At 35.4% G+C, this 20,173-nt stretch overlaps 1 protein-coding gene across 1 annotated transcript in view; it reads right to left on the bottom strand.

Moving 5' to 3' along the window:
- Nucleotides 1-20,173, bottom strand: part of CSMD1 (CUB and Sushi multiple domains 1) — a 1,279,784-nt gene that overhangs the window by 516,058 nt on the left and 743,553 nt on the right. Inside the window, exon 6 of the mRNA XM_067294827.1 lies at nt 9,101-9,213. Coding sequence (XP_067150928.1) covers nt 9,101-9,213 — 113 coding nt within the window. The remainder of the gene's footprint in view (nt 1-9,100; nt 9,214-20,173) is intronic.

Below are 20,173 nucleotides of genomic sequence, written 5' to 3'. Positions count from 1 at the left end.
GATAATGTAGGAAGATTCTTGTAAGCTTTGCTTCCTGACACTCAGCTGTCCTCACCTTGACTTTCTCAGAGGCATCACAATCTTCTGTACGATCTGAAGTTTGAGCTAAGTCACTGGAATAATCCAACCCTCTGCTCTTCTGTATTACCTGAAGAATATTCAGTTTAATATCCTGGGGTTTCTCTCATTAACGGCTTTCAAAATCTTCCCTAATAATCAGTATTATAACTCCAGAGAGACTTTCACAGCAGGAGTAGATGTTTCTACTACATGGCTACCTGTAAAAGCTGTAGGTTTTTGATCATGATCGGTTAGCCTCCTTGTTCCATTAATGCAGCAAAGTACTGCCTGTCATTATCCGACCTTCCACCTGCTCCCTGCGCTGGAAATCTCTGCATGTGGTACTAGCAAACAAATGGCACAGCCCCAAGATGAATGGGTGTCACAATAGATTCTAACAGAAATCTTTTGCTTTCTATGCGTATAAGCTGACACAAAATCTGAAAATTCAAAATGAAGCGCAGTCGTTTATTTTCCATTAACCTTCTGCATGTCACTTAGCTGGCCACTTGCCCTGACAGACTGCCTTAGCTCTGTTGTGCTATCAATATGAGATATATCATAATAAAACAAGTTCAGCAGGCATCAAGTCTTTAATGCCTGCAAGTATCCGCAGTTCTGGAAAACAGCATCAACACAGTTTGCCCAATGAATATTTATTATCACTGCACGCATTGGGTAGTATGTATGGATTGTCTCCGAAAAATAAATCATAAATGAAGTCTGATCAGTTTCTTGTTTGAATGGCACTTCCAGTCTTTCAAACAAGGTTGTCAAAAGTTCATATATTCAGCTAATCTCCTCAGAGCTCCAAGGGTTTTCTTCAATAACATCTCCATAGTACCACCCGGTGGGATAATCAGTGTTCTCACAGTCATCAGAAATTCCTATTCTGAAGTCAATATTTGACCACCTTTTCAGGTTTTGTAGAGATATGAAATCTGTAGTCTGGACTAAAAACATCTCTAAAACACAGCTCTTACACTAATCATTTGAGTATTTTCAGTCACCCAGGTGAACTTGAATGGACCAGAAGATAGTCAATCTCTCTCAAGAACATGCATGCCTTTATGAAATGGTATAAAGCTTTAAAAATATATCCAAAGATTTTTTATAGTGTCAAACACTGAAAAAAAGAAAAAGCTTCAAGACTATAAATGAGAGTAACTGAGACGGCTTTAGCTTAAGGATGTGCTGGGCTCAGTGAATATGGCAAAATACTTTGATTAAAGACTTTAAAGAGATGTTACAGGAGCAGCTATTTTAACAAGCTTGTTCTTAAAAGGTATACATGCCACATTAACATAGAAAGAGTCTGAATGGTTTCTCTGGCTCTATCCTTATCATGTGGTCTAGACTAATGTTAAGCTAATAAAGGATGTCTTATAATTTTAGTACAGGGACAAAAGTACCCCCACAAAAAATCAAACAAAGCATTTTTCAGAGAGGCTAAATATATATTCAGTGTGAGAGAGAATGAGATATCAAATATTGATTTCGTTCTTATAATTTTTATTAGATTAAATTCTCCTTTTTGATCAAATAACATAAATTGAGAAATAAGCAAACATAGGCCAGTGATTAATAGTACTGGGTATTTTATATTCTCAGATGCCAGTGTAAGATACATTAAGGGACTCAGATTTTGAGACAGACTGAAAATCAGCCTGGAATAGGATGTTTTAAGTTAATTTCCAAAAATGGAGTTATTTGAAATCAACAGTCACTTATGAAGCTTAGGGCAAAAGAACCTTATTTTTAATAGAAGCAAGACGTATTCATTCCTACTTAATAAGCAAACATTCTACAAGAACTTATCTCACAGTAGAATTGTACAGATTCTACCCCATAAGTGAACCAAGCCTTCTTTAAATGTAAATCGATTATTGTATGTAAATCAATTACACTCAACTAAAGTTCTGTGAAAATAGTTTAGCACACACTTACCAAACAGGTCAAAAGAAAGAACCCTCAGAATAAACGACTTTTCAATACTGCAATGCCTGTACTATAGAACGCGGGGAAACCTGCTATTGTGACGCCAAAGCGGGGAAGAAACGTACAGTGTAAGAGACTTTAACAAGAGCAAGAAATAAAGGGAAGAAAAGAGTAAAGGCAAATTAACAAGTGTAGTCTACCTACAACAGCCATGGCAGACATACTGACACAGTTAAGAAAATAAAGTATGTAGGCTCCTAAGGCATGTGTCATATAGTTTAACATGACTTAACTAAATAAGCTCCTAAGTGCTCATAATTTGTTTTAAAAAAAACTAGCAGTACTAAGAAAATAAATACATGGAAATGTAGTTTTACCTGTAGGTTCAGTTTTAGCTATAAGCATGTTGAATTGTATTATTATTATCATGTCATCTCACCTTCATCAAAAAGTATCTGCATGATAACAGTAAGGGTAAACAAAAGACAGTAATGTACTAACATAAAAGACTGATGCAGAAATTTGTCAAGTGCGATTTCTTACAGAAGAGAAGCCAAATGTATCAATTACAACTGGTAGATAATTAAAAACTGAATACGCTACAAAAAGCAGCAAAGATGTTCTGTAAAATAATATAATATAATTGAAGTCAGATTTTTAAAGACATTTAGAGATCTAAAATCACAAAAGTGTTCACTGGTACTTACAAATAACACCAATCCACAATGAAGTAAATGTAGACACTGGTGAAAGTTACTTTGAAGGAGAGATTTAAAGAGCTAAACCTACTTAGTTTATCTAGAAGATTGAGAGGTGATTTAGTGCTTCAAAGAGGGGAATTACTGGTTAAGAAAAGGCTTCTTACTTTGTTGAAGGAAAATATGCCCCCACTACTGGACACAAAAAGATTAAGCCAGACTAATACAACTGAAAAGTCAGGCACACATTTTTAACAGTGATGGTATTAACCACAGAAAAGAACAGTCAGGAGACATGGTGGATTATCTACTTGTTGGTGTTTTCATATCAAGATTGGATTCCTTTCCTGATAATAACACTTTAACAAAACACAAGTTATTGCCTCAGTACAATTTAATGGGAAGTGATATTCAGTATCACTTGAGAGCTAGAAGAAAATGGCCTCTTTTAGCTTTTTGACTTTATTAATTGCTTTTACTAATTTTCTTTTCTAAATTTACTCTGATATGAATGGCAATATTCATTGAAATGCCTGATTAAAAGTACCATGTGTGCATCTACTGAGGAAATACCATAAATTCTTCCGCCTTATTTCAAACACCAATTCTAATGGTTTAAATAATGTGTAGGAAAGATAGATAGATAGATATGCACTCATTTGCAGACTCACTGAATTATAAAAATTCTTTGAAAAGATCTACTTTACCTAGCAGTTTATTATACATTATTTCACTCCTGGTTTTCCATTAGTGCAGATTTATTACAGCAGCCTCTATTATATTCATTGTTTGACTTCAGGATTATCTATTTGTTAAATCCTGAATTATTCAAGGTAATCAAACAGAGCAGACAGATAACTTCTGGTGCATAATGATCAAAATGTCTAATACCTCCTTGAACCTTTCTGCTAACTTGCCAAAACCAGCATACTTAATTAGTTGACCTCTGTGGGTTTTTTGATGTATTTTTGAAGCAGAAGCAGAAGCCAAATCACATGCTTTGCAACTTTTCCTACTGAAGATATGGGAAGCAGCTTTTCACATCAGCATAGATGAGGGCAGAGGGGTGAGAAGAAAGAGGCCCACACCTGAGTGGATGTAACATTTTTTCGTTGATGACAGTGTCATCACAGAACAAGGGAGACCAAGAACGGAGTCCAGCTACCCCACTGAGGGTGCTGACTTCCAGGAGACTAGAATTTCACCTAAATAGGTTGCTGGTATGATGCAGGCATGGCAAAGCAGGCCTGCACTTGTTAGACTGTGATTTCTGCTGGTGGTGGTCAGCTTAGACAAGACTATTTAAACCAGGTCTGCTTCTGACCAGATACTCTGAAAGTATCACAGAAATACCACAGGTCTACTAGGAAATTGAGGCATAACCTTTTTATAACTAAAATCAACATCAAAAGATCAAGATACACAACAAAATGGCAGGAGAAAAAAAACCCTTCACACTATATCTATTCGTTTTTCAAAGATCTTTTAACCTTCTAGTCTGGCCTGAGGGAAGTGAGACAATAAAGACGATTCAAGGAAAAGTCCAAAGACCCACCAGCCGGCTATACCTTTTATACTACATGGTTTTATTTATATATTCCTCTTGCCAAGCATTTAAAAACTATATTTAGTTAATGTATTCAAGCATATAATTCTAATATATTGCTTTAATTATTCATTTCAGTTCATATCAAATTACATCGTGTTTATTATCTTGTTATTTTGGCTACTTTATTGCTGCAACTTAGCCTTTCCCAATCAACCAAAGCTAATTCTAGCAAACAACCCAAAACATTTCATTTTCCTTCCTTTGTTTGCTTTTCGAACTGACAAACAGAATTATTAGAATTTATTTTATTAAAATATTAGAACTACCAATTAGATATAAAACTATGCACAGTGAATTTGCTTGTCCAGCCAATTTTGCTAATCATAGAAAAACTCTGAAATCCAAATTCTTCCTATGGAAAGGAAAAAGTCATCTCACACAGTGAGGGGGGGACTGCCTCGGAGGAACGGGATTCACCATGGGGTGCAGGGGAAGAGCAGCTGGGGATTGTGACGGATTATCCGGTGAGTAGCTGCAGCAATCTGGGACCCAGGGGCGCGTGAGGACCTGGGAGTTGACTGAGACCTGTTTGTGTGTGTGTGTGTGTGTGTGTGTATGTGTGTGTGTGTGTGCATGTGTGTGTGTAGGGTGTATGTGTGTGCTGGGAATACCTGCTCAGCTTCACGGATGGCTGGAACTGGGGGATGGAGCTGCACCAGCCTCGCCTCTGGCGGGCTGCTGGATTCAGCAACTGCCTCACACCATTCACTTCGCCTTTCAGCTTTTTTTTTTTCCCCAGTAACTGAAGCAATCTCACAACTAGACAATCAAATGAAATAGCAATGGGCTTGGCATATGTTATTGTTATTTAATATTATTTGGAATTTATTGTCTTGTGATAAATCTGATGAGTTCCAACAAAAGAAACAATTTTAGCTCCACAGGAATAGAGTGGCCAGTTCTAAACTAGTCTCAAAAGAGTAAGCAACAATAGGTACTACTTCATTTTCCATTAGTTTGAGGATTACTATTTTTTGGGAACAAGACTTAAGTCTCAAGATTAAATATCTTATTTCTAAAGGCAGCCCAAAATAGTAGAGCAAAAAATGGCACTTTAATCTTCTTCAATCTGTCTTTCAACCATGTAAAACTGAGTTAAACCTGCATATTTTTGGCTTTTATCAGTCTGTCACTTAAGTCCATTAAGTTTATAATTTGTTATTATGTGCTTGTTCTTCCACAGAAGTGATTAAATTTAGTACTACAAATACATTTTTCAAAGTACAAACATTTCCAAAGAAGCTTTCATACTAATGAATTAACAGTTCAGTGACATATATAAAATAGGCATTCTTTTGTATTTGCCCAAACGATGCAGACTGAGTAGGGCCAGAAGCAGCTGCTGTCTGAATGTGAAAAGAAAGGTTGAGTAACTCTTTTATGATATGCCTAGGGGAGGGATCATTACCTGTAATGACTCCCAGGACTGGGGAGTTCCAGTCCTTCTCATCCTAATTCCCAGTGAAAACACAACAGACACGCAAGATCAAAACAAATAGATTGGTATTAAAAATACTAAACATATAATACATTTGTAAAGTTGGGTATTCAGTATTTGGAAATTTTATTGTATACTGACAAGGTGCTGCATTATGCTGCAGTCTCTAAATGCACAAGCTACAACCCTTTGGAGGAATATCTTTTTGTAATTTTGTTCTGTAAATAACATTTATACCTGATATCTATTAAAAAAAAGTTTTTGCCATCAGGACCCTAGCATGTAATAACTCACCATCTAGAAAGGTGTAATGGGCTCATTTCAATTAGTATCTAAGGTCTGCAAAGGTCAATCAAAATTGCTGACTCCCTGAGTTTCCCCGAAACAATGGAGACAGCTACTCTTGTGCAGCATGATTGTACAGCTTTACCACACACACAAAAATCAATTTATGAATGAAAAAGCCAAGCAAGCACAAAAAGGCAACACGGGGTGATTTTAGAGGGAACATTATTTCTAAGGAAGAAGCAAAAGAAAAAAGCAGTCAAAGGAACTTAAGAAAGAGGAATACTAGATTCCCTGAAAGACATTGGCCAAGATCCAGGAAATCTGGGAAAATAGAAGAAGAATCATAAAGATCCTTGGGTTTTGGACAGATTGGTAACTGACACTCTTCTATGGGTGACGTGTTTACAGTTTAGTGGTTGCTTCAGAAAGTCTGTGTTTTTATTTTAACTGTCTCATAGACAGGAGAGTTCAACTATAATTCTGTCCCAACTATATGTGGGAATTCTGCAATAGTGTGCTTAAACTGTTAGACATAGTTTAGCATAAGGAAAGAATTCCTCTGGAAATTCCAGGGTCATATAGTCTATACTACAGGACTTGCCAGTAGGACAAAATTAAAAATTGTGCCTGGATACAGTCTGACCTTAGAGGCATCCTGTCATAGTCAGGATTTTCTGCTGGGGAACAAGGTCACATATTTCATAGGATTCTTGCCTGTTTGTCCTGACAGGCTCAAAAAATTATTTTACTTGAGAAAAACACGTAAAATGGAAACATCAGTCAAAGTTGTTGATTCTTAGCTTTAATAAGCTGCTGAAAACAAAGACACAGAAGGAGAGGCCGAGAGAGCTGGGATTGTTTAGCCTTGCTCAGGGAGGATCTCATCAAGGTTTATAAATATCTGATAGGAGGGCGTAAAGAAGACGGAGCCAGACTCTCAGTGGTGCCCAGAGATAGGGCAAGGGACAATGGGCACAAACTGAAGCACAGGAAATTCCACTTAAACATAAGAAAAGACTATTTTACTGTCAGGGTGGTCAAACACTGGAACAGGTTGCCCAGAGAGGTTGTGGAGTGTCTCCATCCTTGGAGATATCCAAAACCCATCTGGACACAGCCTCGAGCAGCCTGCTCTAGGTGACTGCTGTGAGCGGGGATTGGACTAGATTATCTCCAGAGGTCCCTTCATGTTCTGTGATTTTGTAATACTAATAGGCTTTGTCAGCTATGAATATCAGTGCCACTTCTGCTTACCATAAAATGCCTAAAGTATTGCTTATTTCTCAAGTACAAATGTAATAAAAAGAATTGATAAAGCTGTTTGATAAATTAATTTTGAATGGTGCTCTGAATTTTCATCCTATGTATAGTCAGTGCTGAAAGACTGTTTCCTAGTTTTTAAGTCACAGTTTAGAATGTTTCTAACACTAACATAGGAATTTATTTATTTGCTATTGACCCTGTTAAGATGTTCTATATAGCTGTGACTCATTAAAATCAGGTATGTTTGCATTTAATACAGTAAAGTTGTATCAACCTGCATGTTAAAGGGATAATTTAAATGAGAAAAGGAATTTTCCATAATTGTAAGAATCTGAAATGTAATAAGCTACTTCTATTTGTCATCTGTGTGCAGTATTCTACAAGATTCAAGTTTCAGGCTTACATCCAAATAAAACGTCTGATGTATTATGCACAGCAACAGACATGCAGCTGAACTAATGATCTCCCTAGATATTTCCTTAAAGATTTAATTCCATGGTGAGCATTTGATTAGAGATAAGATATACTGAAAAAGAACAGAGAAGTAGTTTATAGTGTTCGTTACTGTGTCCCAGACTTTCCTCTGTTATTCTATCAGTTCTTAATTTTCTGGTGTATCAGCAGGATAAGCCACATTGGTTTTGTTACCTCTGGTTATAGGTCTAAGACATAGCACTAACATAAAGTAGCACATTTAAATTCACAGTTGTCAACAATGGTATTATATATCCTCAGTAAACTTTGTACAAATAAGCTATAAGTGCAAGAGATCGCAAAATACATACCCACCTTGAACTGCCAAAATAATATGCAATTGCACAGATATTTATTTTTAAATATAATCATCAACATCTTTTTAAAGAAAAAAGGACTATGTATGTTAAATGCTTCTGCACATATTTTATGCATATGTCATATTGTCACCAGAAACATATGGTTGTTGCAGTGTATTTTGTAATTTCTAAAATGATACAGGCCCTACAGTGTATGGAAAAAAAAGGAAGTTTTAAACTCATAAATGACTTAATCATAGAAGCTGAATACGCTTTTGGTATGTGGGGTAAAATGTTGAAACAGTTGATGTAAGTACAGAATTTAAAAGCACAGATGAAGTAAGAAGCTGAGTGCATTTCTGACTTACAGAGCTCTTCTGTTTTCAATGTAATAACTACAATGTCTTTGATCTTGAATGATGATTTACGAAGTACAAAAATCAATAAAGATTCCATTTTAAAAAACCCTGCATTTTAATGAATATCTAAGTGAATGTAAGCAGCAAGTGACAGCAACATTGACATCCTCTTGTCTTCTTTTAAACTTGTATATGTAAATCTATGCAGGAGTCTGATATTTGGTCTATGCTGTGCTAAGGAGGAGCTAAATTTCCTAGTGATGAATGTAGCTTCAGGATAAGAGCTTGATTAAGAATAATGAAGGAAGAAAACATTTTGATAGGGGAGTGCCTATATGTGGAACAGGCTTTCTGCAAGTTGAATTCCAGGCATGTTTTTAAAGAAAAGACCTGACTGAATGCAAAACAATTTATTACAGAAAAAGCAAGCAAGCAAGTACATACTTTGAGTAACTGATATGGGAAGCACAGATACTTTTGTCAAAAGTAAATCTCTAAAGACGCCCGATCACACATTGATAACAGCTACTCAGTGTAAGAGTAGTAGTAGTAGTAGTACAGCCATCAGCTCTTTGCAACATGTCCCTGGTATTTAAACACAAATTCCTACCACCATCACTTCCAGCTATGCTTAAAGGAAAAAGACTTTTGTGATGCACTTATGTATTTCCTACCTTGGAACTGAGCATTAAATCCCTTCCGTCGGTGATTACTGTCAGATGTGAAATGGAGTCGTAACCAGTTCTTACTGCTGATAACAGGAGAAGGTAGATTCATACCAGTCAACCTGGTAGAAGAAAATAGAATCTAATGTAAAAGTCATGCAAAAATTCACATTTAGACTACTTTAAAGAGAAAAAAGCCAAAAAAAGCCAAAATATGTTGTTGTACTGTTTACAATGTATTTAACAACAGCAATTCACTGGAATGTAGTCTCGATTTATTATTGGTTTAGTAACTATGATACTGTGAGAATTTTTTTTTCATTACAGCTAGCCATTTTATGGTCAAACTTTCCAAATGACTTTTTTGTGAATTAAAGTAGAAAAACAACTTTCTTTGTGTGCACACATATGTGTGTGTGTGTGCGTGTGTGTGTGTAACACACGTGTGGCAAATCAATTAGCAAAAAAAAAGCAAGTTAAATTATGACAAAACATCATCATCTACTCCCTGCTGTTTCAGTTACCTCACAGGGAATCAAACCTCAGGCCTTAAGAAAGGAAAAATAAGGGTTATGACCACAAGTTAATGCTTATCTTCAATGATAATTTATAGGTACATAACTATCCTGCAACAGCTGATTTTTTTTGTATTAGCAAACAAAAAGAAGTTTAAACTGAACCAAATGCAAGGTAACTAGTATTATGAAGAAAGAGTGCGTCTAATATGGGCAGCAGGCCCTTGGACCAGAGTGTGTCATACCATGGTCTATCAGTGCACCACACCATTTGTTAATATGAACATGCTCAGGTAGTTACCACGGAGTACCTGATGTGCTGTATGTTCATGTCACAGTTTACCAGGTGGCTTTTTCTTACAGCTATACTCTGACTTTCAGATTTAGACTTTTTTTCTTTTTGAATAACTTTGGAGAACTACAAGAAATGTAGTTTCTCCCTTTCAAAAATGTTTGCTATTTGAAACAAAACAAAATCTGATCAATATCAGAAATTCTCAGCTAAGGGGTGATGTGCATGAGGTTATGTCTGCCTGTACTACAGTTTAATTTACACATTGTACATATTATCAGTGCTAAAAAGACAAAAACTGAAATAGATTTTTGACCTCTGAAATTTATCAGTTTAGTGAAATAGATGCCTTTTCATAGAGATATGCAATTTCAGTGTTCTATTACATATCTTGAATTACTAGGAAACCCAACATTTTAAGGAATCCTGATGCCAGAGTAGCTAATTTAGAATCATAGCTCAATTGTTTTTACTTCTGTAGTGGAGTAAGACCAACATACTGAAATATAGAAATTCTGAAATATAGAAATTCTTAATAAACATTTTTTTTTATTAGATCATGTAAACTACGTGAGAAAAATTTCTGGTCTCATTTATATATTTTTTCATCTGATTGTTCAGAAACTGAGGAATAGCAAAACCCTACTTACAATTACTTTAACAGATTTGATTGAAGGAACAAATGGACTGTTTAAAGGAGAAGTTATATATTTCAAAATGTTGGGACAGGTATTTAATAGTTCTTACAAGCCTTGGTCAAGATATTTAACCCTATTCATATTTTTACATCTCACTTAAATGGAGTTCTTTTATAAACTATGATTTAAAATGACCTAAAGAGTATATTTTAAACATTGTTTGGAGAAGGCACTCTAAATATATCTAACTATGAACTGGCATTGTCTATTTCGATACTACTTAGAATTTGGCTGTACCTTTAGGAACTAGTATAATATAATTTAAAAGAAAAGAAAAAATAAAACTGTATGTGGATTACCAAAAGGATAATACCTTCTGGCAATACCTCTTAGTGTTAGATGCATGTATGCTAAATCTAAAAGTTTTCACTATATCTAGGCTGCAGTTCACCTTACTGAACTGATAATTCACTTCTCCAAATACATGAATTTAGCTAGAAATAGTGCTTTTTGGTTTTGTTTTCCTTTTTGAAATTAAATATACATCTAGTAACGTTTTATCTTGTATTTCCAGAGCTCTGGATTTTAGTGTTTGTGAGACTCCTGACTGAAATATTAAACTGTTATATGAATTAGACTGTACGTGAAGTAAAAGAACATCATTTTAAAAGCACATTCAAAGCAGATCTTTCATTTTTTTTCCTAATAGACAAACTGTTTTCCAAAACACATGCACACAAATATCCTCAGATCTATATGAGCCCTACGAGTTATGGATAAATAGCCCCAAACCTTTGTGTTACCCTAAGAAAGACAATGACAATATGATCATTAAACTGAAACAATATTTTAAGCAACCTATTTTATCAGAGTTCTAATTTAGCCATATGATTTCTATGATATTGCATACTAGACAGGAATATGTTCTTTACTCTTGACTGGCATTTCTATCTGTGTTTTAATTAAAGACAGTGAGTAGTTGAAAGATGCCTCAGTGGCTAATTTAGTTGTAAAGCTGGTTTGGAAAGCAAGCTTATAAGCAGTGTATGACACATAGGCCTTTCTTAACTACAACAGCAGCTCCCAAGTGCAGGGATACACTGTGGAACCCTGCTGAGCAAACCCAACGTGCACGCAGAAGGGAGTGCCCCTAGGTAAAGAATTTCCCTCAGTGGCATTCATCACGTGCAGGTGGGACTTCCCGACAGACACCATCAGAGCTTCCAGGAAGGGCAAATCTAAAAGTCTGAGGGTACAGTGTAGAATTGCTGCATATGCAATATTTTTCAATATAATTTCAACTATAAACCTGTTTGGTGCAACTAAAGCAAAGTCATGTCTAAAACCCTATCTGATCTGAATTGAATTCTCTTCAGAAGAGGTTAAAGACATTTTACGTCTGAAATGAGATGAAGACTGAAGGCTTGGAACTCCTTAATATCAGACAGGGATAATTCAGATAAGGCAAAGGGCCACATTTTCTAATATCACAGTTCTCCTCAGAAACTTTCATATAGTGATCTTGATTGAGGATTTATCCAATGCTGTCTTAAAAGAACTTTGAAGGTCCTCTTCAGCTCTTTTTAACTGAAGTCATTTATTGCTTGGGGAATAAAACAAAATAAATCAAACACTTCAGGTACGTTTGAATTCCTGTATTTCCTCCTCTCTGCTGTGAAAAGAACAATGCTATATTTTTGCGAAGCTGATTCTAAGGCCTACCATGTGATAGCCTGTCTTGGATAGAAAGACTAATATCTAACCTAAATGATATTCATCAAGTTTTTCATAAGCACATATTCTGTGTCATTTGGGCATTTGCTGGAAATACTTGATCTGATTTGCAGAAGTGTTGAGTCTCTACTACAGACATTAGTTAGGCCCTTAGCCTCTAAGATCAGGGGGTTAAAAACAGTTGCCACTTTGAGAAGTGACAGGTTTGAATGCTGTGTGATAAACAATATTTGAGGCCATGCACTGAATGAAGAAGATTAAAGGAAACATGAAATGTTCATTCATTGAGTATCAATCATCTAGAGACCTGTTAAAGAGCAATCCCATGGGGAAACAAACAAACAAACATACAAAACATCATTTTTCAAATAAAATTGTATAATAATGCATACACCTGAGGGTTCAAAATGAAGATTGCACAGGGAACCTCATCCCTTGCTTCCAGGACTAGATTTTGCACTGCCTTATGGAACAAGGCAGACATTCCCAGGAATCCCTCTGCGTGCTGCCTGTCACAGCACCTTAAAGAGATACATGACCAGGTGTTCAAAGCTAAAGTTGCATTAGTATGATACAACACTTCTGCTGATAAACATGCAAGAAATAATTAGAATATCACTGTGCCAGCTACTCTCCTTCTAGGTGTGAAGATAGCCTGGCTGCAGCAGAATGACAGCTAGCAGGGGAGGCTCTCTTGCTGTTTACTATTGTGAAGAGTAAATAACCTTTTTCATGTTTTATTACTTTTTTTGGTGTTTTTATTTTGCTTTGTATTCCGTAATATCCTCACACAGACAGTAATCTACTGTATATACAAATAATAAAACATTCAGTTTTCGTAGATGCCTGAAGGAGTGATGCATTCCTTATCTAATGTATGTCGCATATAGACACAACATCCTTTGAAACCTCCATTGCACTATCAAGGGATTGTGATAGGTTTTATTAAAATGGTTGATAACAGGTTTGCCTCTAAAATATTTTTGTGTCCCGCTAAATTTTCTAGTAGTTAGGAAACATTACTTAACTCAAAGTGCAGGTTTTACAACATAATTTTACACTTAATTAAGAGAAATACCTAGAGTAAACAAAAGATTCTGGTTTTGATTATGGATTTGATGAAAAAGGAAAGTAATTAACACATTTATGTGAACAAGTAAACCAAAGCTTTTTTCCTTTATAGGGTTGTTGACAGTGTTTTGACTATAACCAAAACATGATCTGTTCTTATCATAGAAGACTACTGTTACTTCATTCTCCTGAAATTGAAAATGCAGGAAAGAATTAAAGTAAATGAAATCTGTGCTTTTTGGAGTTTTTTTGGTTTTTTGTTTTTTTGTTTTTTTGTTTTTGTCAATTCATTTACCCTCATCCTTCTGTCTATTTTAGCTATTTTTCTCATTTTGTGTTCAGCCAAACAGCAGTATATATTTGGATTAACCTTGATGTTATTTGCTCCAGAAAATAACAAAATAATAAATAAAATAAGCTGAATCAAGTGTAAACAAAATAAAATGAGACTTGAAAAAAAACCTCTATAAGAACAAGTTAAGAATAAAAAAAATACACACACACTTTCCATCAAAACTTAATTTTCCTCAGTTTTGAATATTTCTGCTATTTCTTTATTCATCTAACCACAGAAGTATACATACTTTTAATGAATTTTTTTCTTTTGGAAATACCGTACAAATATTTACCAAGCTTCGATAACAAGTCTCTGAGTTAGGAGCTAAAGAAAACACAGGACCATAATTTTCAGTTTGGAACTAATTTCCATATTAATATCCTCTCAGCTAAAATATTTATAAGAGCATCCACAGAGATATGTCAAAATGAGAACTTTGAAGGATCATCCCTTACTAATAGACAAAATATTTGGAAGTAGTTTACAAAGGGACAGATTGTGATGACTGCAGCAAATATATGAAGACAGTGTGTGTGTGTGTGTGTGTGTATCTATACACACACACATATATATATATATATATATATATATACATACATGATGGAGGAATGGTTAGGGGAATGGTTAAGCGAGAGAGGGCATGCTTTGACTGGGATGAGCAATCCCGTCTTCAGGGTAGAGGAAGGAATCTAGGCCAAGGCAAGCGCTCCTTGCAGCGGCCTTGAGCACTACAAAAGAAGGTATTCACAAAACTGGTAAACAAGTCTAGACGGAACTAGGTTCCATAAATGTCGACGGAGCGTGGACAGCAACCTTGCACCAATCATGTATCCGCTTTATGCGTGTGGACAGAAACTGTAGCCAATCATGTAACTATTGCTAGCACATGCCTATTGCTTGTCTATATATACTTTGTGTAAGCTCTAATAAAGGGAGAACGACCATACTCATACTGAGACTCCGTCGTTACTCCGGGTCCGCCTCCCACTCCTGCGTCCTCTGACATCTACACACACACACATATATATTTAAGAGCATCCCTAGAAAAAGAATGTTAGAAGTCAGTTACTTCAAACTTGTATCCTTAAGATATGTGAGACTATACGTGATATCAATCAAGAGTAAGTCATAGGTTGCCTTTGCCCCATTTAGATGTCTGTAAATGTACAGATTTATATCAGTACATGATTTACATCTGTATAGACATAAATCTGTGCATCTGTATTTACACGTGTTAGAGGGGACATGTGATACTGAAACAGGCACACTGAAGCTGCAGTTTCACACAGAGATGAGATGATTTAACCACTTGGTGCTGCCTAGAAAATGAGATGTGACTGTCTCTTCTGCATCTCCTTTTCCTGCTTTTACTACTCCCTCCTCAATCCTTTGTTCCTATATTGCTCCTCCTCACTTGCATCAACTTTCAAAATCACTTATTAAATTGATAAGATGATTGACTATCAATTTTCAAGATATGTCATTACAGAACCTTCTCACAGTCTGGTAAAAGTTTATCTGTCCTATTTCCTCCTCGTGGTACTTACTGACTTTACATTGAACCATGCTGATGACCGAACTATTTAAAACTAAACTGCTATAATTTAAAATAAAATTATTTCACATTATATTTGTCCCACTAAACAAATAAAAGTTTAAGGGGCAGGATGGTACTTAGACTCCTTAAATTGGAATTTTAGGAAGAAAATAGACATATTTTTCCAAAAGCTGATTCATATCATACCTTCTCAAGTAACACCAGAAGTTTCTCTAATTGTCTGAGTAGAATTTTACATGCGTGCTCAGAAGAACTGTGGCCTGGTGAAATGAGGAGAGAAAGGTGGGATTCATCTTATCTAATTATAGCTGTCAGCAATGTTGCAGCGTCCATCTCAGCTAAGCTCCCATTATAGCCAATGGAGAGAAGTAAGTATTTTGGGAGTGTGCATTGTCTGAGGTATTTTAAATTTCCACATTAGTTTGAGATGAATCTCACCCTAGAAATGACCATTTTCCTCATTGCTTTTTCAAAGAGCTAGGGGGACTAGATCAGTAAATATCTACATTATAACTTCACCAAAGTTATAAAGCTATTATAATTCAGCTTATGTGATATGCCAGAATTTAGAACTTTTTTCTCCCAAGGCAACCTCCTTCTCGGTTCCTCTCTTACTTATTCTCATTTTGTCCCCAGCCTCTTTTGTGTACCCAGTGTGGTGTTATACTTGCACATACTTTGTGTTTGCCTGGATGTTAAAACCCAAGGCAAGATTTTTTTTTTAACTGCTTTTTGAAAAAGAGCTTTATTATACCCTGGTTTATTGATTCAACAGTGTTAGCAAATATTTTTCTTGATTATTGCTCTGATATTTGACAAACATAATAGCGACAATATTCCATGGCACTCTGGATAGCATATGCTTCCTCTGGAAGATCATTACTGCTCTCAAGCTGATGAATGAAAGAACAATAATTCCTTATATGTCTAGGTTTTTGCTGATATATAACTTTCATAGTCCAGTGAAAGTGGAACATTAAGCTCTAGGACACAGCAATCAATTAGATTTTATTGTTCAGCACAGTGATATTCAACCCAAGCCTCAAGTACTGTAAGTTGCTCTTCAACAGCATTGCAAGGAAGTTTTATGTCCAGACCCAGGGAAGATATGTGTAGGGTCTTAGAGCTAATACGGCAGCTGTCCTGAAGGGGAATGAAAATTTAAAACAAGCTCACAATTGAACAAATGTAAAGCTAAGTTGTGGGCCTTATTCCACTACTCAAATACAGTAATTGAGCACTTTGAATATAAAATTCTGCTTTAAAAATTCTTCCCTAGTTGAGTGCAATTATTAATAGCTGCAATGACAAAATATAGATCTTATAGCACACACAGTTTTCTATTTAAGAGCTTTGCAGCTATAATGTTTCTGCTGTCCAGATGGGCCTTAAAAAAAAAAAAAAATCTGAAAACTGTAATTTTTTTCCTGTGTTCAGATGAATCCCGTAATGAAGTCTCTTGTGATCCATATAGGGAAAGTTTGAATTTCTTCAATAAAATTTAGAAATTACTTATGTAAACATAAGTTGTCAAGCTTTTTTTTAAAATTAGTTATTAACAGTTCTACTTAGTCTAAGATTACCATCTCACCAGATATGTGCCAAAAAGCAGATGTATATAACAATGTTCACTAACCAATTTTAATATGAAATATTTATTATTTGCCAATGTCATTGTTATTTCTCATGCAGATGCTGATCTCCCAGAACTGTTTAATTTTAGTCACAGTAGCTAAAGAAAATACAAAGCTATAGACACACTTTTTGCATTTTTAAATAGGCATAACTGTTATGAAAAACTATTTTTCTAAATGATATAAAAATAATATATTTTGCAGATAGTATGGGAATTTTAAAGTACATTAGGTACCTATTATACTTTTCTGCTAAAAAAAATATGCTCTAATACTCTGAAAAATATACTTTTATGACAAATAAGAAGATATATCATACAACTTAATTTAACTTAATTTTCTGAGAAACATGTGCTGTCTTCTTACAAACTTTGAGACTACATTTCTATTTCAAAATAGTATCCCACAAAATGTTTTTAAACACCTGTATTAGATTTATGGAATTTTATAAGCTTCCATGAGAGAAAACAATTCTTATTTAATAAAAATAGAGGATAAAAATCACCAGGATCAGAAAGTTTCATAAATATTTTTCAGTCTCTATGTATATAGTAAAATAGATTAATTGATCAGTGCAAGGTGACATCCTACAATACCATGTGGCATACATTCAGCATGGTTTTGTCTGTCAATGAAGTATTATGCTTTCTTTGCGTATCATGCACTTTCCTTTTTCCATAAATATGTTTACATTTGCTAGAGCTTAAAAGTAATGAGTGACAGGTCTAAGAATTAAATTACTATATATCAGAGTATGAAAAGAGTTTATTAAAAAAATATATTTTTTTTTTTAATAAAAAAATAAATACATGTTAGACAGTCAAAGATAGCCCAAGGCAGAGAAGTCCATCCAACTTTGTCCCTCCTTGAATCTGAAAAGCCTGACTCAGAGATGTATCCTGGGAACTAGACATATACTAGATTTCAGCATTTCGTTTCATATACCTAACTTATAAAGCTGAATAAATTCATCTGAATCCAGCTCTCAGAGTCTTACCTACTGCTGTCAGTAGAAGGAAGCTTGAGGAATCTTTGTCTGTTCAGAATCCAGTGTGCTTTACAGAGAATTGGTATGTACAAAGAAAATGGAGTAAGCAACAGCAGCTAACTTCATGCATTACAGTCTAGAGCTTATAAAAGTACTGGATTCCTCCTCAGCCTAAAGTTTTTGAATAATTCCCACAGACCACAGAAAGTCTTGGTCATGAGGGTATGGGGTGCCTAGGAGCAAACAGCAAAGTGGGGTACTCTACAACCAAGATGCAAGAATCTCAGCCCAGAGATCAGAAAAGAGAGATCTTGGTGTATATCCTGAACATATGAAGTCAGAAGGCTGGAGATCAGGAAGATTTCAGTCATGTTTCCAATATTGCTTACACATCTGTATTAAAATATTACATAAAAAAAAGAAACAAATGTATGGGCATATAGACAACAGAAATATCCCTATTGTTTGCTATTCCCAATAGTTGCAGTAAATGTTTTTGAGGGCTGCTGTCACGTAATCAATCCCCTTTCCAGACAGCTTCATGCCAACTTCTTAGACACTGTGATACTCCCTAGAATCATAATGTCATGATATCTAAGGGGTTGCTGGTTGTTATCTCTCCATTGTAGCAAGGAAGATGCCTCAGACTCTTAATTCTTATCCTTTTGGATATGGTCACTGTTAGGCATATGTCCTTCGTATAAACCAGGTATTGATACTAGACACCTATCATCTACTGAACCATGAGAAGGTCAGTCTAGAATAGTTTCCCGAATAACATAGTCCTTGACCTGTTCTGAGGAAGATTAAATATTATATATAATTCTATTCATTTTGGCAGCATGGGAAGAAATTCCTTCCAGTCTAAAAGCAGGCAGCAGCTTGCCTAAGGCTCACAGAGATTACAAAGCCATAAACCCCCCAACTGTGCTCAGTGGTCCTCTGACACCTCCAGCCTAAATCAGGTCTGTCAGGTTTCTGCTGCACACACGTCCGTGCACATCTACTTTTCTACATGAAAGGCAGATGTATTGTAAGTAAAAATGGTTTTATACCTCTCCTCCATAACACAATCATATGACTGACCAGAGTGCGAGCGTCTGACAGCTGTAAACAAGTACCATGTTCCTTAGGATCACTGTATGCTAAAGCTAGGTCTACAGCACAGCACTAGTCTCTGTCAGACATGACTCAACAATATATGAAACAATTTTTTTTTAATTATACCATCCGTTATTTGTGTATTACAGTGCTATCCTGGGCTGCTTTTTGAACTCTAGCCAGGACCTACTGAGCATGGGGATTGTATAAGCTGCACATGCTTTATGTATCTGCAAGTTTCTACATGTGTGTATATTCCTGTCTTCCTCCTACTTGCCCAAAGCATAATTAATGTGGTTTTACTCTTTCCAGTCAGCAATGTTTTTCTTTGAAACTGGATTGGTACATATGTTCCACAGTACGAAGCTATTTTGTACCAAATGTAGCTTCACTGCTTATAGCGCTATTAACAGTATTTACTTCACATTAACCAGGTCTCCACCACTTCTCCTGCATTTAGTAATGACTTGATGAGAAGCCACCTTTCACATCAAGTTGCTCTCAGGACTACCCACAAGACACCTCATCATCTGAGGAGGACTTGTACAAAGACTTTGAAAGGAAAAGTAGTATAACTACCAACTGACTCAGATCTAATTAATGGTTTTGCATTACTTCAAGGAGGGCAAAAAGAAAAAGACAAATCTCAGAAATGAATGTGTAACTCCACTTGTTTTTTACTGAATATGTAAAATATTATATATCATAATGTCACATTATGCACCATTATTTATTTTGTTGGTATTAAATTTAAATAATTCCAATATTTTGACAATTTTTATTTTGTCCTCATTCTTGCAGAGGTAAAATTCAATCTTGCCTACAATAATGAGCTAGCTGTAGTTTGCTGAATACAAGGAATGTTCATATTGCCACAGTCAGCCTATTTTTTTTTCTGACTTATCAGTTTTTCTGACAATTATTTATGTCTTCTCTGAAAGTGCTTTTCACTTTGTATGTGTGGAATTCACTGCTAGAAGATGTGAGGTAAGTCAAAATGCTATAGATTTATACAGAACTAGTGAAGGGACAGCCCATACATAAGTAGTTTTTAACTGGGATAGCTGAATGAACCATTCAGTTCAGGAATGCTGGCTTTTATAATGTAGTGAGAGTAACTGAAAGGAAAGCTTTTCTTTATATTTCTTGTTGTTTAAACCATTTCCCTAAGCATCTGCTAAAGGCCATTCTAAGAAATGAGCTAGTAAAAACTG

The sequence above is a fragment of the Apteryx mantelli genome, chromosome 3 (assembly GCF_036417845.1).
Source record: "Apteryx mantelli isolate bAptMan1 chromosome 3, bAptMan1.hap1, whole genome shotgun sequence".
In the NCBI taxonomy this organism is placed as follows: domain Eukaryota; kingdom Metazoa; phylum Chordata; class Aves; order Apterygiformes; family Apterygidae; genus Apteryx; species Apteryx mantelli.
The sequence above is the reverse complement of the archived record's forward strand: the minus strand, read 5'-3'. Positions and strand labels throughout refer to the sequence as shown.